This window comes from Pipra filicauda, unplaced genomic scaffold (genome assembly GCF_003945595.2).
Source record: "Pipra filicauda isolate LSUMZ 115617 unplaced genomic scaffold, ASM394559v2 scaffold123_size2130275_pilon, whole genome shotgun sequence".
Classification (NCBI taxonomy): Eukaryota; Metazoa; Chordata; class Aves; order Passeriformes; family Pipridae; genus Pipra; species Pipra filicauda.
The window spans coordinates 621,291-648,897 of NW_024103696.1; the positions used below are offsets into that span (position 1 = coordinate 621,291).

At 37.6% G+C, this 27,607-nt stretch overlaps 1 protein-coding gene across 4 annotated transcripts in view; it reads right to left on the reverse strand.

The window, feature by feature from the left end:
* The window catches only part of COL19A1 (collagen type XIX alpha 1 chain), a 186,942-nt gene that overhangs the window by 125,029 nt on the left and 34,306 nt on the right, over window positions 1-27,607 (reverse strand). For all 4 annotated transcript variants that reach the window (XM_027713247.2, XM_039388955.1, XM_027713248.2 and 1 more), the window contains 5 exons: window positions 27,073-27,348; window positions 25,244-25,324; window positions 22,588-22,713; window positions 22,062-22,124; window positions 13,282-13,335 (listed from right to left, as the gene is read on the reverse strand). In XM_027713247.2, the coding sequence (XP_027569048.2) occupies window positions 13,282-13,335; window positions 22,062-22,124; window positions 22,588-22,713; window positions 25,244-25,324; window positions 27,073-27,348 (600 nt within the window). The remainder of the gene's footprint in view (window positions 1-13,281; window positions 13,336-22,061; window positions 22,125-22,587; window positions 22,714-25,243; window positions 25,325-27,072; window positions 27,349-27,607) is intronic.

Below are 27,607 nucleotides of genomic sequence, written 5' to 3' on the forward strand. Positions count from 1 at the left end.
CCAACATAAGAAGTCAGAGAAGTTGTTCTGAAAAACTAAAGATGAAAGGATCACTCCATTTATTTTCATGCATAACTACAGGCTGATATACTGCCTTCCCCCCCCCCCCTTTTTCTTTGAAAATAAACTGACTGAAGTCTTTGTGTCAAGGACTGGTTTCTATGCCATCAAAAAATTATCAGCAGAAGCAGAGCCTCTGCTATCAGTAAGTCTTCCTTCTGTGTTTGGCAAATGCAAGAGCTATTCACTACTACTGCATGTCCTTGGAGAGGTGACAACTCAAAAATGCAGTGCAGACACAAATTGGACATGGGCTTGATAATAATCCAGTTCAGTTGACCTATAACACCAGATGCAGAGCATAAAGAAAATGCAAACAAAATCCATGAGTACACTTCTTGTAGAGTACTGAGAATAGGCAAATAGGCTTCTGGCTGAAAGATTCATAATGTTTTCTAGATGAACAGTTTAGAAAATTAAGTCTAGTCAGTTGGATATTTCTATCATCTGAAGCAGGACAACAGAAAAAAATTTGATCTTATGGTCACGGACAACTGATAGTTCATTACAACTATGTTTTTTCCCTTACATTAAATATGTCAAAAGGAAAATGATCAAACTTACACATCATGTATTGATTTATTGCTAATCCAGCCATAACATGGTGTTAAAGCAAACCTAAATCCTATTAAAGTTTCGACGGAATTGGAAATTAATCTAATTGGCCTTGCTCAAACAATATTTGAAATGCAATAATGTTAAATACATGTTAAAAAGCATTATTCAATATGAATTTATTGCTAAGATCTTTAAAAAATAATACAATATATTATGACCATTATACTCATCATAATACTTGGAACCCCAAGTTTATATTAGGAATGTAAACAGCATTTGTCAAACCCTTAGATTTCAGAGGCTATTCCTTACTAGAGAACCATTATTATTATTATCATCATCACTATCCACTTCCATAGACTGAAGTTTCAGGAGGCAGGTTCTCAGCTGGTACAAATGTGAGTTTACATTAAAATAATATCTGCCCCACAGACTATGAAATACTGTTAACTATATAATATCTAACCACGCAGATATGAAATGCAAAAGAAAAAAGCAGTAGAAAAACATAAGCATTTAAGGTGAATCAGACTGCACATAGACTTGAATTTCTAATCTAGGAACTAACTCATATCAGTATTTTTTCTGAAATACCATGTTGTTGATGTGTTTGTGTAGCTGCAAATTTATCAGCTACTGATAAATAAAGCAGTTAAAGATACAGTTTCCATGTCTCCATTTACACATGGATGTTTAAGACTTTCCCAAGAAATGTATCTCCTCACTTCAAGAATGGTCCCCTTTGACATTTATTTTGGAGACAGATTAGGAGGATATACTGACCACCTAGACTCAGTTGAGAATCTGGGATCAGTGGATCTCCTGTCAGCATAGGAGCCCTGGAACTACTCCCTGAAGATAAGTTTCAATTTCTATCAATTCTGAGCACCTTGACATCTCAGCCCAGTAGGGTTGTACTTTCCCCTTTCAGGCCTTTTCTTAACCTCTTTGAGGCTTATTAGCCTACTCTGTATACCACAGGGTATGGTACGACAGAAAGGAGCTACTCCTTTATCTGAGGGACAAGGCTCTTTGTGTGAGTTTTAGTCATCCTCTCACTAAAGCCCAATGTTTATTTAGAGAATCAACACTACTCTGACACCCATTTCTCCAGCTGCATTCCCTTCTCATTTTTCTGCGGTTCAGCAGAAGTACTGCCAGTACAGTGTATTCTACAGGGCGGTATTTCCTCTGGCTATTTGACAACACTGGCATCACAACCCTGTCCCTGCAAAGAGACACACATTTCTGTTAACAGTTCCTGAAGTCTTACCTCATGGATTCGATATCAGAAAATAAAAATTCTCAGGCCAAAGTATGGGGAAATGGGGTGGGGAAGACAAACTCGCCACAGCCACTGTTACATTACACATCCTACTGGCTAAGGTTCTCATTAATCAAAGACGACTAGTAAAAGTATCCTGATGCCCTACTATTTTCATTGCTGTCTTTCCCACGAGAGTTGCTATCATGGCACTGACTAACAAGTGCTGCAAAGGTCATAGTATCTTCTACTAATTAAAACACAACTCCCACCCACCTCCCCCCCAAACTCCGATTGAGACAACCTCTCCCGTTATGCAGGATGTTGTCGAGTAGCTTACAAAAAAAGCTTAAAAAATTCATTAAGGAATAGCACTGCACACATTGTACATAATTCTTGTCTGCTAAATAGTTTCCCGCCTTTGCTCTTCCCTCATGGCCTTTGGTGCACCTCTATCAATACTGTATGCTCCACTGGACAGGGAATTTCTTTTCCTTCACGCTTGTGCTACACTGTACAAGAAAGTCTTAAGACCTTCTTATAGCAAGACAGACTAACATGGAGTATAACAGCAGAAGTTCTGAGGAGTATAACACCTCAGAAGTCTGGCATTCTCCTTCTGTGCATACTTTTTAAGTGAATTTTCATTCTGCGAAGTGGACAGCTAAATAAATATTTCCTGAGATAATACTGTCAATACCTATAAATACCTTCCATGTGTGAAGATAACAGGTTACAACTATTAAACTATGAATTAATTTTTCCTATTTAGTGTCTTTCTTATTACAAACTAAAATCATGTTATCTTCATCTGTATGGGACAAATCGAAGAACTGTCATTCACAACAGAAAGGGAGAATAGTGAAAGGGGTGTTAATTCTGAAGAAAAGCATCAGCTGACTAGCTTCTTGGTATCTGTAAAAAGAAAAAAAATCTGGCTTGTAAGAGGTACTTGTTAAACACAAATCAAACACCTGTCACCCAGCTGGGCCACGTGTGTCACTGCTGAGCCATCTGCAGGAACACAGCCCGCGCCAGTTGCTTTACTTAGTGTGGCCTGGGAACAAGAATCCATTAGACAGAAAGTCAACAGTGGAATTAGCAGCACTTTTTCTTTTAGTGCCCTTCCACTTACTTGTTTGACTTCTTGTGTTTCTATTTTTGGGAGCCTCATGCCAGAGCAACAGTGCTGACTGCTGATTAGACAGGACTTGGCCCAGCCTCAGCATGTCACATTGATTTAATCAGTTCAGACTTGAAACATGCAGTATGGATTTTAGGTGTTTATAAATACTGGCTAGCAGTGGGAATTAGAAAATAAAATACATTCTAGTTTGCAATACCTATGAATGATTTTACTATAGTATTAAAATGCAGTTTTTATTTCCAACAACTCAGTATCTATGCATTTAAAAAAGCAATTTACATGGAATTTGGAATATAAAACCTACGTTGTAATTTTAAGGGTTTTTTGGGGGAAGAAGTATATTCATTGACATTAAAAATGGACATCTGAGCTGCATTAATTTAAATATTAATAATACAACTCACCCACTAAAAAAGGGCAAAGAAGAGTTAAAAGGTCACAAGTCGCAGCCAACAGTATTATCTATGAACTTTGTATAATTTGTACTATGTATGAATTTTCTACTGTATGACACTGACAATTTTTAAAAGAAATCTAATGTGCTACTTGTAATAGCGTTATTATCCAGTGAGAAAATACTCTTATATATAATTTAAATGAAGTACAATAACATAAGTTACACATAATTATCCTAATATGATTCATCAGGCCCAAAATCTAGTATTCTGTGAGGTCCAATACTTAATGCCTCAAGAGAAGACAAACTAAGCAAAATGTGTCAGACAAGCTGTACAATGTGGCAGTACAGTAAGAAAGATCCTTCCTCCCCCATTAGTCCATTTTCTGCAATGCGCTGCTGCCAGTTTTTACAATGCTAAATCTTGTAATAACAAGTATTTCTCTTAAAGCTCGGCTTTCTGATGAGATGTGGAAAGTTCAGAATATCAGTTTCAAAAGATACAGCCTCTAACTCTCAAAACTGAAGGAGAAAAAAACCATACAAAACTAAAATCTATGTACCACAGAAACCTTCCAGAAAGGCTCCAATAAACTATGAACAATTGAAGAAGAATCCTCAAGCCTCCCCCTGCCCTCTCAAACTCTGTAAGGTCCCAACTGAGGCTTTTCAAACATAGTTAAGAATCCCAGAGCTGGGCAGGCTCACAGCTAGAGTATTCATGAATCTCTGATTAAGGAACAAAGAGCTGCATTTAATGACTGCATTATTTAACATCTGCATTATATTTTACTTCCACATTACATAACATGCTAACAAAAGCCTGCCCTGTGTGGCAGCATGCCATGCTCCGTTTTGCTCCCAGCATCCCAGACCCCTGTAAAATGGATGGTGACCTATGATTGCCGTGGCCACACCTCACATCACAAAGGCTGCTGCTGCACTCCAGGCCCCCGTGACCAGCCACATTCTACTGGTTATTACAGTTCCAATGCAAATACCAGAGGGTATATATACCCTTCCACTCCCACTCTTATCTCACCAGTGTCACTTTGCCTGAAGGAGCTCACGGCTTTTATGCCAAGCAGTACAAGAATTGATGTCTGGCTTCCAAAATACATTTGCACTTTTGTTCTACGGAGACATACTAATCTGATTTTTAACGAAGCCCCAGGAGGACAGAAGACAATGCCATTTCTTTCCTCAGATGGGACTGAAGTATAATTTGTTTTTCCTCAAAAACAATGATTCCTTAAATCAAGTCTCTGCTCACCAACACCTACAGCAGTCAGTAACACCATTCCCTCCAGAATGGAAATAACACTCAAGCAATGCCACGTAAGGTAATTTGATTCCATGGAGCTTTCCATCAAGAACTGAACTGAACTGCTGTCATTTAACTTTAGGAATTGAAAAACCAAGGAGCTCAACAGTTCCTGGAGTTGTGAACTGCAAAAATCACCTAATAAGGCAAAAATAAGTCAGCACAGCAGACAGCTCTCTGGAATCAAATTTATGATCAAAGGCTATTCAAAACACTTCCCTGTAATGTTAAGGAGAGAGCAAGCAAGCAAGAACTATACATGCTGAAGTGATGAAACAAGTTTTAGAAAATATAGTGGTTTAAAGTGTATTTTCCCAGTAAGGTATTTTAGAAAGCAAATTTATACGTCAGAAATCTGCTGAGACCTACTATTTTCATATTCATCCATCTCTTTAAATCAGATGTATATTAATTATACACAAAGATATTACTGAAAACACAAAAAGAATACAAAACTCATAGCAAATTTGTTACTGAAATAGATGGTGTCCAACCACCTGATTTCCAATGTCCAGCAATTCTCAACCTCAAGGTTTTAAACTTGGTGGTAATAAAGATTCCAATTGGAAAACCACCGTCTTTCTCTATTTTAGGCTAATCTATTTCATTGTTTACCCATAAAAAACCTTGTTTTTAAAAATTTGCATTGTATTTCCTATTAAATTTTTTTTTTGGTTTTATATTCTTACAGCTCACAACTGTAAGAGCAGGAGTATTTTGGAAAGCTTTCTGATGTCAAATACTTTTCCTATATTTCTGATTATACTCTTTTGACTCCAAAGTAAAGCAGCACAAAGATTTTTCAAAAGTTGCATAACTAGAACAATATATGTCCATACCTTATCTAAAGATTTTAAAATATAACTGATTAGCAATAACAGGAGCTCAGAAACTAGATGGCACTGAATAAAAGACAGACTATGATGGATTTAAGCAGTACCTATCCAGTGCTCCAAACGCATTTTTGGAAGTTTTCTCAAAGATGCTGATGAGCTACCTTGGAAATATCCTGACCCCTGTCAAGGACCTCTACAGCACATGAAATGTGGAAGGCAAATCCAGAGGTTTTTCAAGGCAGCTGCAAGGAAAAAATTGCATTACCATGCATTACCAAGACTGCTCAACATCAATGTCCCCACAGATTTGCATATTTACATGAGTGATTAATGCTCCAGAAGCATATGCTGAACTGGCATAACAGGTCATATATCCATGGCTCTTCTGCCAAGTCAAATATGCCTTGGAAAATTCTAGACAGAGTGCCCATGGTCTAACTGCAGCAATGGGGAAAGCAGGTCAGTGGTTGCAAGGATCTTCACAATCATATTTTAATTCAAATGTACATTTTACAAGTTTCAGGTTCTGGATTTCATTAAATAGCTGGCCTTGAAGACCCAACCCTGGAGTAACTCGGTATGGAGATGGGTATTAAAAGCATCTCTGAAAGCAAGTTGAAGTCAGATGCTACACTAGCATGTTGTTTGGGGGCTTCGAAAATTTTAAATTCATGTAGAAATATTTAAATTATCTTGTAAAAGATAGCACTGGATGTTTCAAAGACATGTTTTATACTGAGCTTCTGAATTAAATTCATTCTTAAAAAATAATCTTATAATACAGCAGATTTCAAACTCATTTTCTCAGGTACCACCAGGAAAGGAGAGCTCTTCCCACCAGGCAATACAAAGTAGACTGTTTTGATGCAGCATTCATACCACAAATGGAATCTATATCACATTTTGGGAAGTCTTTTACTAATCACTTCCTTACCTGTACCAAACATAAAGAGAATCCTATAACAAAAAGATAATCAAATTTATCAAGAATAAAATAATCAGTGTTGGGTTTCAAAATCAGTTAAGACTGAAGACAGCACACTGATATTGAACTTGAGAAAACTGAAGTTACAGATAACGATAGCACACAGTTAAATGAGAAAAAAAGGCCACCACAAACAGCATTATTTACTTCTGTTATCTTCTAGTTCACAAAATATATGAGTTCATGTACATTTTGTTGGGTCATCATCATCACAAATACATGCATTTGAAAAAAAGAAGGAATAATCCTTTTACAGATACCTACTGCATAGTTTCATGTAAACCCAATCTCATTTTCATGACTCAAAGTACAAATAGCACTCATACATTTGGTACAGCATACTGAATATCTCACTGCTTCAGTGAGATATTCACTGTGCAAAACCAGCTATTTTGAAAAGCCTAATCAATATATTTAATATTTTATGTTGTCTGTTCATAATCTAGATTGCAAAATAAGGCATTTGAAAGTCAAGTATTCAAAGTGAACGTTGTCACAGTATTTCACAAAATGTAGTATAGGAAACATAGATGCATCATCTCCATTGCTCTGAATTGTATACTATGAATCATAAGAAAGCAATTACTATGGAGGTTTGGATAAAGGGGAATGGACAAAACCAGTTTAATTTGGTAAGTCTTCTGAATGTTGTGATTTATAGTTCTGCCTACATCGATTTTATTTTTCAGAACATAGTCTCCAATAAAGTAGAAAAAATATTTTCATAATAAAAAAAAATAGACAAATACGGAAAGGCCAAGAACAGAGCAAATAACACCTTCAGCAGCTTGAGTCCTTTGAGCCTTACTGCCATCAGAACATTCTCAGAGGCATAAGATCTTTTTGGCTAGCAGGATTCATAACACATAAGATACAGAATTGTTAAGGTTGGAAAAGACCTCTAGGATCAAGTCCAACCTTTAACCTAACACTGACATCTTCACCAGTAAACCATGTACCCAAATGCCACATTTTTTGAACACTTCAAGGGATAGTGACTCAGCCACTTCCCTGGGCAGCATGTTCCAATGCCTGACCATCCTTTTTGATGAAGAAATTTTTCCTAGTATCCAATCTAAACCTTCCCTGGTGAAACTTGAGGCCATTTCCTCTTGTTACCTGGGACCCTTTGCTACAACCTCCTTTCAGGTACTCGGAGAGAGCAATAAGGTCGACAACTCCCGAGGGTGGCAACCTATATCTTAGAAGGAGGAACTCTCCTGCTAAACTTTTCAAGTACACAGAGATGGTCCACCCCCTAAAATGTATATGCCAAAACAGTTGAGAGGTTCATGTTGACTGTCAAGTCATCAAAGGTCAGCAAAAAATAACCCCATAACCCGAACAGGACTTCATCACCTAGCACCTAGGACATAAATAAACATTCAATTTGGAGCTTCATTGCCATGGCGTTATAGACCCAGAAGCAAAGAGAAGGAAAGGACTTGAGTTATTTAAGTGAGTGAAGGGCAGGAAAAAGAAAATTCTCAACTATGCAGAGGCAAATCAAAACCAACTTGTTGAAGTTTACAAAAAGCTCAGAAAGAAAAGCACAGAATGAGCTCCCTGTAAATGAGAACAGAGAGATCTGGTGGTTGGTGGATGTCCCCCCCCATCCTCAGAAAATGACTAAGAACACATTTTTAAGGTTTGACTACTTAATCCTAATTATGGTTCAAAGTGTATACTTCCTTAAGCTAGACTATTCGAAACACCTAGAAGTATATTATAAAAGGATGCTTAACTTGTGAAGCCTGATCTGCAACAGATAGGTGACTATCATACACCTTAAAGTACTCCAGCCACCTCAAACCTACACTTCAGGACAGATTTAATTTCTCAGGCCATAACCAGCACTCTGTCTGCAATCTAATTATATTAAATAATTTCAAAAGTGTATCCAGAGTCCATTTCACTTGCTAATTGCCAAAAAGTAGGCTGGTTTCACACACTTTGCTGAACATCTCCAGAAGGCCAAGGCATAGGGTCTCACGTGCATAGGGATTCTGATTTATCACAACATTCCAGTTCTTCTTGTATTATGATTTGACAGCTATCTTGAAGTGTTCCCAGAAGGCTGAGCTACAAATCAGTCCTAATTGCAGGAAAGGGATCATTCCATCTTTTCTGGTAACCTACAAAGCAAGCAAGTTTCCTTCCAAGGGAAGACTACTACCCTCTTATTTTTTAGAGCTATAAATTAACAGCTCATAACTATCTCCTCTGATACTCTCAAGGATTTGTTCTGTTGCCCTAAGTAGGTTTTACCATTTAAAAGAAAAATCTCTTAAGACAGTTCCCTGAAAAAGGGATGAAGGAAATAGGTAGGTGGGCAACAAATAGACAGTCACATATGCAATGGTACCCACTATCTACTATGCTGTGACTTTGGGGGCCTGACGTAGAGCTCCCAGGGACTGCATTAGATTCTTGACTCTCTAGATTGTTTATCAGCACCATCACACTGACTGCTTTTGACCTAAAGGCAGATGAGACAACAGGCACCTTGTGGTGTGTTGGCAGTCAATAGAAATCTCATTTTTTACTTTGGTAGCTTACAAGAACTGCATTAGAAAAAACAGCAAAATGGTAGAACTACAGCCTGAACACTCCTCTGTTTTCTTTAGAGTGTTAAGGCTATTCTTATGTCATCCTAGAGCCAAGAATTAAATGCTGTTCACTGTATTAGTCCTTAGCAGACCCAACCTCTAAAATGGCAAGAACCTCCTAGAAATCTACACAACTTACTTATGTACCTATTATCCAGTCAACTGTTGCAAAACCACTGCAGCATTTAGTGAATGGGAAATTATGTTGTCAGTGATAGTATGTCTGAAAAGTGACAGAAGTCCAAGTGTCACATTTGAACACAGACTGAACAATTTTCACATCTTAGATCCTTGAAAGTCAAGGCTACATATGAAGCTTACAGAAGTCTCACCATTTATGCAGATCTTGAAAATCAAGTATACAAGCATTGAGCACTGTTCTGGAAGACTCTCCTGTTGAGATTCTCTCAAATACTAGAGTCTATTGCATAGTATTACTATAATTTCAGTTTTTCACGACAATGTCAGTTATGTTTGAGATAATCTAAAGAAACAAGACTTCCAATAGCCAAATTTATCTCATTCTAATGTAAACATCCAAAATAGGTCAAATGAATTGATATTGTTGCTTACACATAACATCATGAGTAAAATCTGTTGCTTATTTATTCCCCTTTCTCCAGGGAAAGAAGTATGAGGAATGGAGTACTGCAGCAGATAGTTTTGGGGTGTATTACAAAAAGCCCTCTGTTCTTTGAAGCCTCAAACTGCATTTACATTAAAAAATATTATAAAATTTCTTTTTTCTTCTTCCTGTTTCTAACTAATTATAACATCTCCAACAAAAGATAAAGCATGTTGAAGGTTTTAAGAGGATAAACAAACAGCACTAGCTCCTGAGAATGCTCTCCCAGCACTGCACAGTCTGCACCTCAATATACAAAAACCACTAACATCCCACCCAAATATACCAAAAATAATACCAACGATACAAAAGACACCCCCAAACTCATCAACCATCCACACCCCACAATAGACGCCAACACCAACCCTACCACTGCATAATAAGGAGAAGGATTAGAAGCAACTGCTAACCCTCCCAAAATAAAACTAACACTTAAAAAAAGTATGAAGTACGTCATAACAATTCCTGAAATGTAGGAGATGCCTTTGTATACAACAGTGCTTAGAGTATTTTATCATAGAATCATAGAATATGCTGAGTTGGAAGGGACTCATCAGGATCATTGATTCCAACTGGCCCGGCACAGGACACCCCAAGAATCACCTTGTGTGCCTGAGAACATTCTCCAAATGCTTATTGAACTCAGACAGGCCTGGTGCTGTTCCTCTACTTCGTTTAGTTGTCTTTGATCATGTACACTGTTAGCATCCAGAACACCACACTTGAAGGAGCAAAAAGTAAAAGACTCCACAAATTTATATAGCTCTTGATGCATCAGCTGAGAGGCAGAGCATGTTATCTGCCTCCAGAAAGAAGCTGATAATTGAACACAGCACTGTACTACTCTGCACAGATATGACAAATCCAGCTAGCAGAAGCTGGGTAGCTGGATCTCAGTTTCTTCATCTAGCTATGCATGTAAAAAATATTTTGATTGCCTTTTTTATTTTAAAAGTTTTCAGTTTTGACAGTTTTAGATTTCATGGTAGTTCATTTTTAATTTGCAAAAATGGTATGGTTTTTACATAGTCTGAATTAAAAGAGTTATAATGTTCAGACAAAGTACAATGTCTTGATATTAAATATGATCTAACTGTTGAGCCTTATGTAAACTAACAGGAGCTTTGGGATTTGGCCTGACAATGAATCTGCAAGGCACTTAGCAAAAAGAAAACCCAAACAGTATTAACCATGGAAACTGTAATAATAACTGGTACTGGAAAAGCAACATAGCCTGGTAATTTTAAAAGCAAGATAACATCAGAGTAGGAGCTACAGGAAGAGCCAAGGGAAAACACAGCTACATTCTAGATCAATCTCAATCAATGTACAATGCTTCACAATAACTCTTCCCATTAATTCACAACTAGGAGCACAGTAGAGTAAAACACTGTTTAGCTGGATCAAGTCAAAGGTTTCTATAATCAGTTATATGACTACAACTGTGGCAAGAACAGGTGTCTACAGAAAAACAACAGTGTAGCCATAAAAACTTCTCTAGAGGGTTTCCCAGACTTCAGTGTCTTGGAGCTCAGACAAGTAACCTGACACACTTCGTGGATTTTACTCCATCAATTTTCTAATACATTTGCAGACTTTTTAAGTTTTGTGGCAGTGTTCAAAATGTAATAATGTAACAGAAAGAATGAGCCCTTTCTCTCCTTTTTGAACTTGCTATCAGATAGGTTTGATGCTCTAGTTCACACACTGAAGACTAGAATAAATAAATAAATCCCTATTAATCTTTTCTGCTCCATTCATTACTGTATAGAGCACAGAACAGGACACCTCTTATCTTAGTTGTGCCTTTTTCAGATTGAAGTCCACATTGTCACACCTTAACTGGAAGATGCCCAATGCTCTTGATCACTCTTGACACCTCACTTGAATCTTTTCTGGTAATATTAGATCCACACTGAGATGTGAGAATCAGAACTGTATACATCATTCAAGTTGCAGCACAATATGGATTCATCAATAATGGTGATATTAAGATGCTTTTGCTTTGTTCCATATTCTCTTCCTAATAATTTCTAAATTCTGTTTGTTTATTTGACTGGAACTAAACAGCGAGTCCATTTTTTCACTGATCCGTAATTCAAAGATAACTTTCCTGAACAATAATAGCTATTCCAGAGTCTTACACAAAACGCATATTTCCTTTGTTTTCCTCTTCATCTGCATCACTTGACTATTACTTTCTCTGAGTTTTACGTATCATTTTAGAATTCAGTTCCTCAATATTGCAATGTCCTTTGAACATCTTTGCAGCCTGCTCTCCATTTTTCTACCACATATTACTTAACATCAGCAGCAAATACCTTGATTTTAAACCAAATCTTTAGTAATAATATATATCTACTGCCCACTTTCAACAAAACACAATTTGAAACATAAATAGTAAGTAAACATAAAAGACAGTTTTGTAATTTTATGTCCAGTAAATCACAGATTTTAAACTTGATGATGTGAAACTCTGCTTCTCTCATTACTTAGAAATCTGGATAACTACAAAATAAACCAAACCCTTTGCCATTACTAAAACACTGCATACATATTAGATCATCATGTCAAACAATAAAGCTCAATATTGAAATTCTGAGCCTTTCACAGCAACAGCTGTCTTTAAAAGACATAACGGTTTACGGCACTGAAAGAACAGTAACTGGAAGTACATGATGCAAAAGAATCTAAATTGAGAGAATTGAGGGTTGAGAACTTAAATCATGATGCTGAAGATACCACTGAATTAAATTTTAAAACATTTTTAAAAAATCGGCACTAACATACGTACTTGGAGAGTTTCATTCATTATATATTAACTGGCTTCCACGTATATGCCGAAAATCTACTATTATTTCAACTGTTTCTATGGAAAAGAAAACCAATGAAATCACAAGACATCAAATGATTAGAAACTCCAGCAACAACCTGTTTCCTCAGTGTTATGAGAGCTGAAGTTGCTGGATGTTAGACTTATAGAATTCCTCTAATACGGGTAATTAGCACTGAACCCAATAAATGCATACAACTGTCTTAATCTGCACACTAACATTCTGAAATGAAACCTATCCTCTCGAATACACAGGCTAGGCTGTCATGCCTCCTCAGGTATTCCAAGTCTTTGCTTAAGAGGTTAGTGGTGTTTGTCCCAAGCTTTACCAAGCAGACTGTTGAGTGCACAAGAGCTCTTATTTAGGCTTGCAGACCACAAATGGGCAGTGGAATAAGTAGTCCCTTTAGTTCCCTCACTTACAGAAAAAAAAAAAAACACACCAAATGAGCACATCTGCAGAGAATACTATTGATCTGTGTGGCATTTCAGTGTGCTACAAAAACATGGCAGTGCAGGTAAGAAGTCAATTTTCTAATAGAAGTGTTCTATCCTCCCATTTCTGTACATGATTACAGATAATCCACTGACATAATGAACACTTCTGATGAGTTAAATTACATATCAACATAGACAAACATACCTTTTCGCCAGGCAGACCAGCAGCTCCATCCTGTCCTTTCATGCCCATTTCACCCTACAAAACAAATGGATCAGTTAGAAGTTCTACAGACCTCTGAGGTTAACACAACTACTCAGGTCATATCAGACTCAACAGAAAAGCATCTTCTACCTGCTTTTTTGCTTAGTAATGTAGTCACTGTGGAGGAGGATGCCTTACATGTAACACTAAAATCAGACAAAATAAATGTATTTTAATACACCTGCAATGTCAATTCAGACCTTCATCTGACAAATACTTGTACATCCACATTTCCATAAAAGCAGGTCCACTGATTTTAAAGGAATTCATTGCAACAGCATAGTGAAACAAAGAGGGTCCATTTTCAATAGGTAGACTGTGTTCTACACTGAGAAACCTCAACAAGTAATACAGGTTTGTCTAAAGTCGCATGCCCACAATATTTTTAAAAGACGCTATTTAAACTCAGTTCCTCTCTCCCTCCGTTTTACCCCTCAGAGAAACCTTACCCCAAACCATAAGCAATCCATAAACATATTTTAGTTTTAAGAGACAAATGACCATCTGATCAGGAGAGTTATGGAAGATCCCAGCAGCTGCAAATGGGACCATAAGAATTAAAAATTACATAAGAAAACATCAAACACAGAAATGTTGTTTTAAAATGTCAAGTATAAGGTTTATAAAATTTAAGATAAAAATTGTTTGGATGTTAAAGGAATACAATTAAAGCACTGAAATCATATAGTCTTAATTTAAAAACAAAACTATAACAGTAGGTGTGTCTACTTGTACCAAGAAGAGAACATTCTCTAGTAAACAAAATGCTGCAGCCTTTCCTGGAGTAATCCAATTTTTTATAAAGAAAACATCACTTGTTTGAATAGAAATAACTATCAAGTAGTTGTTTGAGAGAAAGGGTTGCACAAAGAAGCAGAAGAAACACATTTACACAAATAAATGGTTCCTAAAATAGGTTGCAAATCTAGGTTTGGAGCTCAAATCTAAAACTGTACACCCAAAAGTTGCTGCTGAGGAGTTAGTGCCCAAGATCTCTAAACTCATAAAGTGCATAACTTTTTAAATAGCAAGATCCTACTGGTAGTAGTTCCAAAGTTCACAAGAGAAACATTAGAAACTGCACAACTCTACCACATTCCAGCAGTTCCATGTCTTCCCCAAGAACAAGCAGAATGGTTTCCTACCTGGATGACTGTTTCTGCATTTTGCATGAGACTGTCCCCACATAAAGTGCATAACCATTTCTTAAATTACAACCTAAGTCTCTCTATCAGGTTTAAAGAGATTTTAATTAATGCAGTTATGGTACTATAACATCAGCTAGGTATCTCAGAACTCAGTATCAGAATACAAACACAGCTCTAAAGTTTAAAAAAAAAGACAAAAAAAGGAAAAAAAGAGAAACCCATAACCCCCCCCCCCAAAATCTGAAAGATTGTAGTAGCTTTATCTTTTCAGAGCAAACACAATAACTCTGTTCTGAAATGAAGTTAACCTTTCTGAAGTTAAGAAAGGAGCAGTAAGATTGTCAAGAAGTACATAAACCCAGTATTTTTTATATCCCAGAATCATAAAGGTCAGAAAAGACCTCCAAGATCGAGTCCAACCTTTGACCGAACGCCATCATGTCAATTAAACCATAGCACCAAGTGCCAAGTCCATTTGTTTGTTGGACATTTCCAGGGACGGTGACTCCATGACTCCTCTGGGCAGCCCGTTCCAATGACTGACCATATTTTCAGTGAGGAAATTCTTCCTGAGCCCCACCTGGCTACAACTTCCTTTCGGGTGATTGTGTAGAGTGATAAGGTCACCCCTGAGCCTCCTTTTCTCCAACCCCAGTTCCCTCAGCCACTTCTTATAAGACTTGTGCTCCAGACTTTTCACCAGCTTTGTTGCCCTTCTCGGGAAATGCTCCAGAACCTCAATGTCCTTCTTGTAGTGAAGGACCCAAAACTGGACACAGTACTCAAGGTTAGGCCTCACCAGCATCAAGTACAGATCTCTGGTCCTGCTGGCCCCATTATTTTTGACGTCATTGGCCTTCTTGGCCACGTGGGCACACTGCTGTCTCATGCTCAGTGGCTGTCGACCAGCATTCCCAGGCCTTTTCCACCAGGCAACTTTCCAACCACTCTGTCCCAACCTGCAGTACTGCATGGGGTTGTTCTGGCTGAAGTGCAGGACCTGACCCTTGACCTTATTGAACCTCATACAATTGGCCTCAATCCATGGATCCAGCTTGTCTAGATCTCTCTGCAGAGCCTTCCTACCTTCCAGCAGATCAACATTCCTGCCCAGCTTAGTGTCATCTGTGAACTTACTGAGCATGCACTCTATCCCCTCATCCAGATCATCAATAAAGACACAGACAGCTCTGTCTCAAAAGTAGACCAAAATCCTGTGTTTGTGAACATCAATCCACTGCCACTACAAGAAATAAAGAAGTAGGACTGGGCCCTGGTTAACTTATCTAATCACTCACAGAGTGACTCTCTTATCTATGCATGCTCTGTTTCCTTATGCCACTTGCCAGTATTTTGATAGACCAGACCTTCATTACATTCAGCAGTGTATTTTTATACACTGTATAGTCTACAATTACATAGCCTGCTACACTCCAGGAAGCCTTTAGCCTTACTAGCCAATTAACCAAGGTATGTTTACTCTTCTGTTCCACTAACTGCAGATAGACTCCCCACCTTGAAGACAATTATTTTCCACTGCAAATTAGATCTGCAAGTTATGCTTCTGTCTTCTAGTTGTGATTTTATTAACCACAGGCTGAAACGTTATAGTTTTTCACGCATCTATGAGTATAAAGGTCAGAACTATTGGTTGTATGACCCCTAACAGAATTCATGTAGGCAGCATGACAGACTAAAACCAAAAACAGAGCAAATGCATTTTTAACTTTTTTTTCTTAATGACATTTTGTTTTCCTTCTGCAAATCTCAAAGTCCTTCAGGAAAGTGAAGCATATGAAGTATATGATGCCAGAAGAACAACTTCGTAAGGTGGTGAACACTAGTAGTACAATGAGGTACACTCAGTGTAACAACATTCAAAGGTAGAATCGTGAGTCTACTGTTAGGATTTACTAAGAGTACCAGTGAAAATCTTTTTCAACTGAGTACAAAATATTTATTGAGTAAAATACTTAAACCACAGCACATTTTTTCATATTGTGATCTATTGCAAGCAATAGGATGGCTATTATCTTTTTGATGATGTTTGTTTTGGTAAACACATAAACAGACAGCATGGAAATTAAGCATGCTGAAATTAAAAAGAAAAAAAAATGCTTCTGTCTGTCAACTTTCCATAAAGCTAAGCCAATCTAAATTCTAAAAAAGAGTTTGCAGACAGCAAACATGCTTCTTTTCAAAGTCACCAATCAGCCTTCTATCTGAAGTGGAAACAATTTTGCACATCTGAGATTGCCTGCAATATTACACTTTGAAAACCTAAAGCCCAATGTGATAGAAAGAATGACAAAGTGATAACTAGTTAACAAATTACAGTCCTTTCTCATATAAAACCAAAAATCACTCTTAAGAATATATTTTATTTAAACATGTTATTTTGTCTCATGTCTATTTACGATATATTTACATTGTAATATGCTGTAGGATTAACTTGCCATAGTAATATTTAATCTAGAAAACACAGTCTACAAGGAATTTTGGAGGAGGAAAATGTTCTCAGCAGGATTCAGTACTAACCAGGTACAGATGACGATTTTAATAAGAAGATAAAAGCAAATGCACTTAGTAAAGAGAGTAACATTACCATGGCCTAGAGCACACACCGCTAGAGCATTGCATTACGACATTGCTCTTGTCTACAACGGGGACCTATTAGTTCAGATAAAATGAGTAACATACATCAGTTATCAAAACACTTGACCTTAATCAGGTTTGGTTTGATGAGATTTGATTAAGTAAATCAGCTTTCCCAGTTGTCACCACAGTTATGTGTGCCATAATGTTGTGGTTTAACCTTGGCCAGCAACTCAGCCCCACGCAGCCACTCGCTCATTTCCACCCCTCGGTGCAATGGGGGAAAGAATCGGAAGAGTGAAAATGAGGAAATTTGTGGGTTGATATAAAGACAGTTGAACAGGTAAAGTAAAAGCCGCACACACAAGCAAAGCAAAGCAAGAAAATCATTCACCATTTCCATGGGCAGGGAGGTGTTCGGCCATCTCTACGACAACAGGGCTCCATCATGCATAATGGTGACTTGAGAAGACAAATACCATCACTCCAAACATCCAACACTCCTTCTTTTCCCAGCTTTATATGCTGAGCATGACACCATATGGTTTGGGGTATCCCTTTGGTCACTTGGGGTCAGCTGTCCCAGTTGTATTCCCTCCCAGCTCCTTGTGCACCCTCAGCCTCCTCGCTGGTGGGTTGGGGTGAGGAGCAGAGAAGAACTTGATGCTGTGTAAGTACTGACCAGCAGTAATAAAAACATCCCTGTGTTATCAATCCTATTTCTAGCACAAACCCAAACACCGCCCCAAACTAGCTGCTATGAAGAAAATCAACTCTGCCCCAGTCAAAACCAGTACACAACATAATCAGAAATGTCCAGGTAAAAAAAAGTGTAATATTATCAAGCAAGAATAAATAAATTCACATTCAGAGAATATGCCAAGAGAAAGAAAACTCATCCCAAAGGCAGCATCATGCCAGAGTTCCTTTGGTACTGTGGGAGCAGCAAGGAGTATAAAGACGAGGAAGTACCATCCCCATTACTCCCAGCAAGAGCCCCTAGATGTGTACTGACCTGTTAATGCAGGGGCTTAGCCTTGTCATGACCTGAGCTGGGTATTGCTGGTTAAACCCCTGTGCCAGGGCCAGTGGTTGCTGCCTCTCCTGCTCCACCTTCAGCTCTGGAGTGGCCCCACTGAGGAAGTATGACATTCCCCCTAATAGTCTGAGCACCTCAAAGAGGTGCCACCATTTCCACTCCTCCCTTCAGAATACTTAAACTGCAATCCTCAGGACTCAGATGAATACTGGAATAGCATATATAACAACATGGAAACAAAGTATACATTTCAGAATTTTTTATAAGAAAAAATTAAGCTGCATTAATAATGGTACTTTTCCTTATACTTTGATAACTTGGACTGTTAGATGGTAAAACATAAGTAGGACTATCCATAAATTCTTACTTTATAAGCATGAAGTATTTTCATCTGCTCACTCTAACAATTTTAGTCTACCAAGTACACTGGCAGCTCCTGACTTTGTCATCACTGACAGCCAGCCATATTTTGCCTCTTTTTTTTCTTTTTCATGCATTTTAGCTTTTAAGTCCCTATCAGGGACATCTGCAACAAAAACTGGACCAGAAAGGAACCATGCTCAACCTAATACAACAGATATGCAGAATCAGGTGGATTGGGTTTTAAGAGGAAAGTCAGAGGAGCAGGAAAGGAGTTCTCTAGGAGTTCTTTTTGCTTATTGTTCTATTACAAATATTTTACTAGAGCAATAATACATATTGAGGACAAAACAGAACCTTCATATCTTTATCAAAATACATTTGCTAACAACTAATATATTTGTAAGACCCTGAGTAGCTATATACCATGCTGAAGTAGTAGAAATTGCTTCTAAAACAGAAAACATGGTAAATTTCTCACTCACCCCAGCAGAAGAGGAAACTCAGTTCCACAGCTCAGATATCAAAATGTGTTAAATCATAGGAGACTTCCACCTGATTTGTGTCCACTTGCAACTTGTGAAATACACTGTGCTAAGAAGCAAGCTGCCATGAGAATAACAGGCTATTATTCAAGGATAGCCTGAATTGTACTCTTGACTGCTGTTGCCTCTCAGCTTTCATCCCATGGGAAAAAGCTGTCAAGCAGTCCAAACTTGTGTTTCAAGGGCAGAGATCAGCAAAGTCGGTCCAGATGACTTTTTCAGTTTTAATTATTCAGAAATTAAAGAACAGGAGGTGGTCCTTTGCTGCAGAAGTTGATCTCCCAGCTAATAAAATCCTACAGAGCAAACTGACTACTTTACTCGTGAAGCACTGGAGATAATATTTTTGAGTGAAGAACTGTCCTCATGAAGCCATAATGTAAGGCCAGGTTCAGAGGCACTAATATGAGCCAAGAGTACAGGAAGAAAGTGGAAACAGGCTAATAATTATATTTTAAATGCCTGAAAAAGGATTATTGGGTATCATACTTTGTACCTGGTGATAGTTTAGATATTCCTGAACAGTCTGACCTTAGGGAAAAGCTGTGTTAGACCGAAGGTTTGAATATAACCTAACACTAACTTGTATATATAGAGACTTTCTTGCCAATCTCATAGCAACAAAAAAGACACATAAATTCATTCATGCAATTAATTACAGTGGATAAAAATTTGGAATGAGATAAAGTAAAATAAAGGGATAGGGATTATTGTGCTGAAAAAGATAATATCAATAGATACAGAAATTTCCTAGAAAAGAAGGTAAAAAATTATATTTTCACTGGGGTGCTGCCACTGCAAGGACATATAAATATATGTAAATATAAATTTACATATGTAGTTAGTTGGATGCCTATAGTAATATGATTTGGAAGCAAAAGAAAATAAAATAAGAAGCTGAACACAAGGAAAGGGGGAAACATAGGTTTAAGCACCACACACAACCTACAGAAATCCCGTTTTTTTGTGACTGGGAAAAGTCACCAAGAAGCTACCTTTTTAATGTATAACATATTACAAAACATCCAACTAGAGTTCGTTAGTTTCCTTTGCATAATCTGAAAATAAATCATGTATCCTCCATGTCTGGAATGTTCTGGAGTCTGCCTCTCCAGGTCTAATTATTGATGTAACATGGCCATCATTGAGAGTGAGTGTTACTGAAAACTGCAGAAATGCAGAGGGGAACAAAAATGGTACCAAAACCTCAGAGAATATTGGAGTCAGCTCCGTCATCGTTGGCACTACTCAACAAAGGATTTGTTTGCTCCCAGAGGTCAACAGTGAGCCAATCTTATTGATCACAGCAGTAATCAGATCACAGTCCTCCATCCACACCCCACATCCTTCCCCTCAACACAGAACACCCCACTGCAAAGTTAGGAACTAACAAGTACTGGTTAATTATAAGGAAGGTTCAAATTAAGCAGCTTTCTACCTGTTTGCTGTACTATTCCAGACTTTAACCTGCTGGTTCATTCAATTTTTTTGAAATTACATTGATAAATGTCAATATATCACCTTTAGGCCAAACTGCTGAATGCAGCAGGGTTCATTGACTCTTGGGTGGTTTTTGAATCCACACAATGAGGATTTCTTTGTAAAATGAATGGGAGAACAGAACCAGAGGTGATCACAGGCACATACATGCTTTATTTAGAGGTACTATGCTTAGCATGATAAATACTAATTGGCTAATTGGCTGGGAGACTAAATGGTAAAGAAATCAGACTTGAGAAGTCTCCTTTCCCATCTTAGTAGCAATAATAGCCTAAATGCATCAGGTCAGGAACAGAAGAGCAGTTTTCCAAATAAATGCTAGGAAACTCCCTACGTTGGTAACATAGGCTAACACTAAAACTTGACAATTGTTCCATATACTCAGCAAGTGTATAGGATCAGTAAAAATTTGTGATTAATTCTGAACACTGACAGTCATCCTTCTAGGCTCACCTGGACTATAGAAACTAACATGACTTAACTTTTTTTTCCACCTAAAGATACAGCTTGTATCAAAAGTGAAATATGCACCGGAGGGGAGCAATATACCACCAAGGAATTTACTTAATTATCTACATCGACTGTGTAGATAAGCCCTCCCAGAACTGAACCCTCTTCAGCCAGGTACTGCAGTCCTAGGAACAGCGCTGCCTGTCTTAACAAACTGTTTCAGATCACATATTTAACAGTGCGCTGTGAGGTAGGATGCTGGGTTAGGATGCTTCCATCCTAACCCGTGGATTCTAAGTATCTTCCTCTCACACTGCATTCCCTGAACTCATTTCCTATCCCCCTGTCTTTCTGGGCAATTTGCAATAGTTTATTCAAGTTGCCCCCTCTATTAGCACAAGGAAGACACATTCCTAGACATGTCCTAATTCAGCATCCTCAAAAAAAATTTAGGGAATGGAGTGTGAAGGGAAAATATCTGATATGTTGACTTTTATTATTAGGAAATCCCCAACCTACACAACCAATAATGTCACGGTAAGCATTAGAGAAAAATTCAGAACAGGCCTAAAGGAAAGAGCACTGACTGGCCTCTCCTAGGGACTTGCCAATGTCAGGTCCCTCTCTCTTCACAATTAACAAAGTTTCAGGTACGACTGTTGTCAAAGAATACAGTGACAGCATATTGGTGAACTCATACCCTCCTACTGATGACTGCAAGGATGAATCCACCACACAGGATTCTGTCCATCAGCAGTGACATACACACATGAATGGAAAAATCCTTGTCAGACTACATACATGACTTCTTTTATTTTTTGATAAGGGGAACAGGCAATATGGAATGCTAGCAGGGTTGAGTAGGCATGTGCTTCCCAGACCGGTAAACTGTGTTCCATAGAGTTGATGAGGTGACCCCAAAGTGAGACAGCTGTAAGTTGCCTGGCAGGAAGCCCACATGCAGAACCAAGCACTGTGCATAGCGAAATTCCTTTTAAGGATTAACATAATACATATAGTACTATTTAAGAAAGATAATCCAAAGACAAAGATTTGAAAGAAAGAATTCAACTGATATTTTACCTTTTCTCCTTTTTCTCCTTTCTGGCCTGGCAAACCAGATACTCCTGGCAATCCTGCTTCTCCCTTATTTTTAAAGAAATAAAAAAGGCAATAAAGCAGATCTAAAATATATTTGGTTCAGTTTCCTGTCTTTGTCACAGAAGCCTAACAAAAGCAAATGACTCAATAAATACAGTGCAACACCCAGGAGAAGGATTAAAAGAAAACAAACATTATGTAGAATATAACTTATTCTCAAATCAAAACATTTACACTAAATATAATGCCTAAATATAATTCTCATTTTTACCATGGTACTTTTTGGGTGTATATTCAAACAGTCAAACCATATAGACATCTCTAAGTTTAAATTAACTAAATCTAAAATTTACTGCTTTTTAACTGGGAAATATAACGTAAGTACATTACAATCCTACAAACCCATAAGATTTTTTCATAACTTAAAAAAAAAAAAAGGCCACTATTCTTTATACCTAGCAGGATTAAACAGCATCATGCACCAAAAAGCAATAGGAAAACTTCATACTTTGTTTGGAAAGCAGTGGCATCTCTCTCTAGATTCTTGCTGCATTCCTGGAAGCGTGTATATTTTGCTGGCATGAGCAGTTGCTGGTGACAACGTTGTAGGAAATAACCTTTCCTCACGTGGGCACTAAAATAAAAAGATTTTCTGGTTTTTGGTCCACTTTAGTTAATAGATAAATAGGATCAAAACAGTAGTTTTATTAAAACCTCCTGTTTTAATACTCCTATACACACCATATTATGAAAAGCCACAACAATTGCCAAATAGAGAAAAGAGCTGTAATAAAATGAATTCTAGATATTCTGATCCTTCTGTTCTGAAGTCAATGCCAGTTAAAACTGATAAGACTGTCCCAATTTCTTCCAAAAGAGCCCAGAGAGAGCAATAAAATGTCCCAAAATGAGAAGTAGTGAAACAGAAAATGCCCACAGGGAAAAAAAAAAGACAGTACCTCTCAGTCTCATCTTGTCCTTCCCCCCACCCCAAAATGCAAAATGTAAGAGTGAGTGCAAAGGAAAATTCCATAATTTTTTTTTAATGAAATACTTCAGGCATACATAGTTTGGAAAGAAACCATGAGAGCCCTGAAGCCAATATTCACCTGTCTTTAACTCCTGAGAGCTGAGCCAACCTCAAGATATACTACAGGACAAGCCAACAGAACCTGATAAATTTCAGAAGCTCTCATTAAGATGTAATGAGGTTTCCTTCAAGCCTTCTGTCAAAGAAATTCCCACAGGATTTACTACTTAGAAATTTGTATCTAAGTATAAATTCCTTCCCTTCCATTACTGAAAATGTAGCCCTTATAACTGGTAAGGAAGTCATGAAACAATAAATCAGAAATTGTAATGCTGGTTTCAATATGGAAGTCATTAACAAGTAGCCCACCATTTTTTACATCTTAAACATAAGACACAGAAATGAAACTGATGGTGTTTTTAGCTATATAGCTGAATCAATGTTTAAGATGTTATTAAAAAAGCCTGTTGTTGAGCTTTTTGTGTTCATATGATTAGGGTTTGTTTTGCTCGTGCTTTTTTGCTACTGTTTCATAACTGATAAATAAATTGTATTTCCATGCACAAAGTGGAATCTACAGAAATTTCATTCATTTCACTTTTCCATGAGCTTATACATTCAAGAGAAAGCCTGCACTATTACCAGGAACATATTTAGAAATATATTTGAACAAAAAATTACTATTTAAAATTAACATTTCCCCCAGAAATTAGATCCAGTCCCTTCCTTGCTTCTGAGCACCCATCAGTGGTCAGTTCCCAGAGTGTTCTGCTCCTCTGTTCTTGAGCAGCTTTCTCTCTCCTTTCCAGGTATGCTTTTCTCCTATCTCTTTTTTTGAATGGAATCAATCAGTCCTTCTGTATCATCTGGGGGATTTTTGCTGACTACAGGCTCACTGGTGATGGTACTCCCCGCTGTCTCAGATGAGCCTGATCTTACCAACTACTTACAATTAGTACAACCAACATTTTAACATTTTTCCTTTTTGAGTTTTTTTGTGTTTTTGTTTTCTTTTTCTTTTTCAAGTGGGCTAGATTGCAGGTGTAACTGTTTTGCTCAACGTCAAGCATTTCTATAATTTTAGTGTCTTCCAGTTTACACTGATTTTGTCTATCAAAACGAGAGGGAAAAGTGAACCATTTAAACTAAATTAGTACTTTCCCTTAAACAACATATACATCTCAGCATGTGCGTTACAAAGAAGAAAGTATTTCTTAAAATTATCAAGGTTGGAAGAGAACTCTAAGACCATGAAGTCCAACCATCAATCTAGCACTATAACTTGCCAGTAACGAAACACCCATTCCATCTTAGTGTATTGAAATAAGGAAAATGCCCAATGCCTTCCTATTTTCCTCCTACTGTCATGCAGACTCCTCCATGGGCTTTGTTTATATCATCTGTGCAAAGGTCAAATGCACACAAGTACCCCCAAATACCAAGCTGTGGAAGGATTTAGGAGAATTTATTTCCAAAGGTGAGAACACAACAAATCTGCAACAGGCTTAAGAAAGACACACACCCCATTCTTCTCAGGGCTTCTATCATCCTTACCCCCCCTCACCCCCTTCCTGCCTGCTGCAGGGCCTTCAGACACGTCTGCAAGAGCTTCTCTTATGCCCAGGAGTCAGCTCCTTCGGAATGCAGGAGGAGAAAACATCTAAAATTGTCTCTGGGAAACATGCCTTCTTCCAGACAGGAAAGCTTCCTTAAGCAAAAAACCATAATCTCCTTGCAGTAACATCTTCCAGAAGGGTCTTCTACACTTACATCCATAATGCTTCACAAGATGCAACCTTACTGAAACGGCCTCTGTTGTTTGAAACCATCCTCAAGTCACCTCAGTGATTTGTTTCCTACTCTCTGAGGCTTTCTCAGTTACTAATTAGATATTAAATCAACGTTAAGAAATGAATTTAAAAAGCACTAGCAGCCCCTAGTGCCTTTTACTGATGTCCCACTGTGCCATTTAGTTAGGCAGCAAGAAACTATGTACCATGGCTCTAGATATGGGATTCATTTTTAGAAGGTAATTTAACTAACACCTCTATTGAAAGTTATTTACAACATTTTAGCAAGAAACAACAAAGCAATTTCTTTTGTATTAACATTTTAATTTTAACAGACAACTTACCAAGTCTGCAGATATTTCACAACATGTATCTTCTGTTGCAAGTTTTGGATTACAATAAACTGCTATGTGGTGAAGTTCAATCTATTAAGAAATACAAAAGAAATTAATATGAGATGTAAAAAATTCTGTGTTACAGCATGCTTTTTCTTATCTTGGCATAATAAACTTTCTCTTTGAAACACTGTATATTTCTGAAATGCTAGAAAGAGACAAATCCAAAACAATTACACAGTTCCTCATTCAAGGAGCAAATTATGCAGTCTATTACCTTGATGTAAATCACATTTTAGATTTTATTTATTTTCATGTAAGTTGCATTCGTCTGTATCGATCTTGCTATGTTACACAGGCATTTTACCCCTCTAGGCATTTTACCCCTCTAGACATCCTCTGTAAACATTCTTTTCAGGAATGTAATTTTCCTCTGCAGGGAACTGGAGAAAAGGTTTGATAAGCTCTCTATTGCACACATCATTTTCTGCTTTGGACAGACCTTTGCCTGGACATTGCCACTAAATCACCCGAAGAGCAAAAGATCATAAATTCTGTACGTAAAGCTTTACTTCAGAGATTTTGGGTGGATTGGTGAGATGAAAAGCATCTAAATTTAACTAGCTAATCTTGTCTTCATATGCCTCTTTCTGCTTTGGTTTTATATCCTCTTCATTTCCCTCTTGCACTTGGTATTGAGAAGAGTGACTGTTGATATAGGATCCACTCTGCTGCCTTCATCAGCTTTAAGCCCATAATGTTTTCCTGCAAATGTGTAAGTCCCAATAGACAACTTCCACTCAGAATTATCCAGCTTGTCCACGCAATCAAAAAAGAGATCTGCTCTTTCTTCATGCTATTTGGAAATGAGGAGATTGTACACACATTTCAAACAACGTTGAACTCAAGCCTTAGAAAATAAAACTAAACATGAGCTTGGCTCCATGAAATACGAGCTCCAAGTCCAGGCCAAATTGTTTAGAGCCTCACAAGAATGACTCCTCCCGCAATGTTAGCTTGCAGTTACAAGGTGCTATTTTCATCTGGAACCCTACAGTGTACATAGTATAGCTGAAGTTTTCAGATGGTCACTATAAACTCTAAGGCAGATGTTTTAAACCTGGTAGCTGGATGTCAGTGTACTTAAAACAAACTGACATTTCCTGAAGATTAGAAATTATTTGCTGTGAGCTCTCTGCATGAGGAAACAGAAGAGAGCATCTCTGGGACAGAACACAGCCCAGAATATTATGGGGTTGCCTTGGGTAATTCTTGCACCTAAGGCTGCAGGAAACACACCTCCAGCCACTTCGTAATCCCTCTCATTTGGATAGGGGAGTGACAACCATGAACAACGTGCCCCTATTTCTACATAGGTGAATTAACCTGAAACACCCTGATATCGAGGTAATCCTTAATTATTTTGTGTCTCCTCTCTGTCAAAGAAACAGCATGTAATGGATGACTGATACAAACTTACAAATTGATCTCACAAAAATGAAAGAAAAAGATTACCACTTAAGTTATCTTTAAACATAGTAATAATATGTCCACGGTACCTAGGGGGTTCATTCTGCAAAGTAAATACAGAAAAACAGACTCCTTAAACCAGGACTGAGTTTTATGTAGTTACTTAGACGACAGGTTTGCCTAAGCAGATGCTACAGCACTGAATACTATTTTGAGGAAAAGACTTGAGGAGCTCAAATTAAAAATACACATTCAAAAGTAACAACTGGTTTTGAACCTTTTATCTACATGATTCTTTACAACTGTGCTAGTAAAAGTATGGTTAAAACATGAGTTCAAGTTATCTCTTTTTTTTTCATACTACTCACATCTACAGGCTTATCATCTGCAGCACGAGAAGCAATCAGTGTCCTTCCCTGCAAGTCAATGGTGAATTTTTCATCAGTCTGCTTTCTCTCAATTAAATTACAATCCAAATAGAGCGAAATGATCCCTGACTGCACACTAATACCAAGCTTATGCCACTGCCGATCAAACAACGGGTAAATTTCTCGACTCTTAAAAGTGTAGTGCAGTATATTTCCCTGAGCGGATTTGGTCATATACTCCACCACCTTTTTTGTACCATCCAGAAGGACAGAGATCTGAAAGTAAAATAAAATAAAAGAAGTGGTCATTAAAAATTTATAAGAAACAAGCACATGCATAAACTATATATAATAAAAATACTTCAACTATATAGACTGGGCAAGAATTATGAAGCATTTTTCTATGTAACTTGGTGAGTACTTATCAGCTATAAATCATAACATGTGTTTTATCCTACTTTTCAGTCTTAACTGAATAGATTTGCTAAATTTCTGTCATTCCTAGAAGAAATCATCAATTTCTTCAGAGCAATCT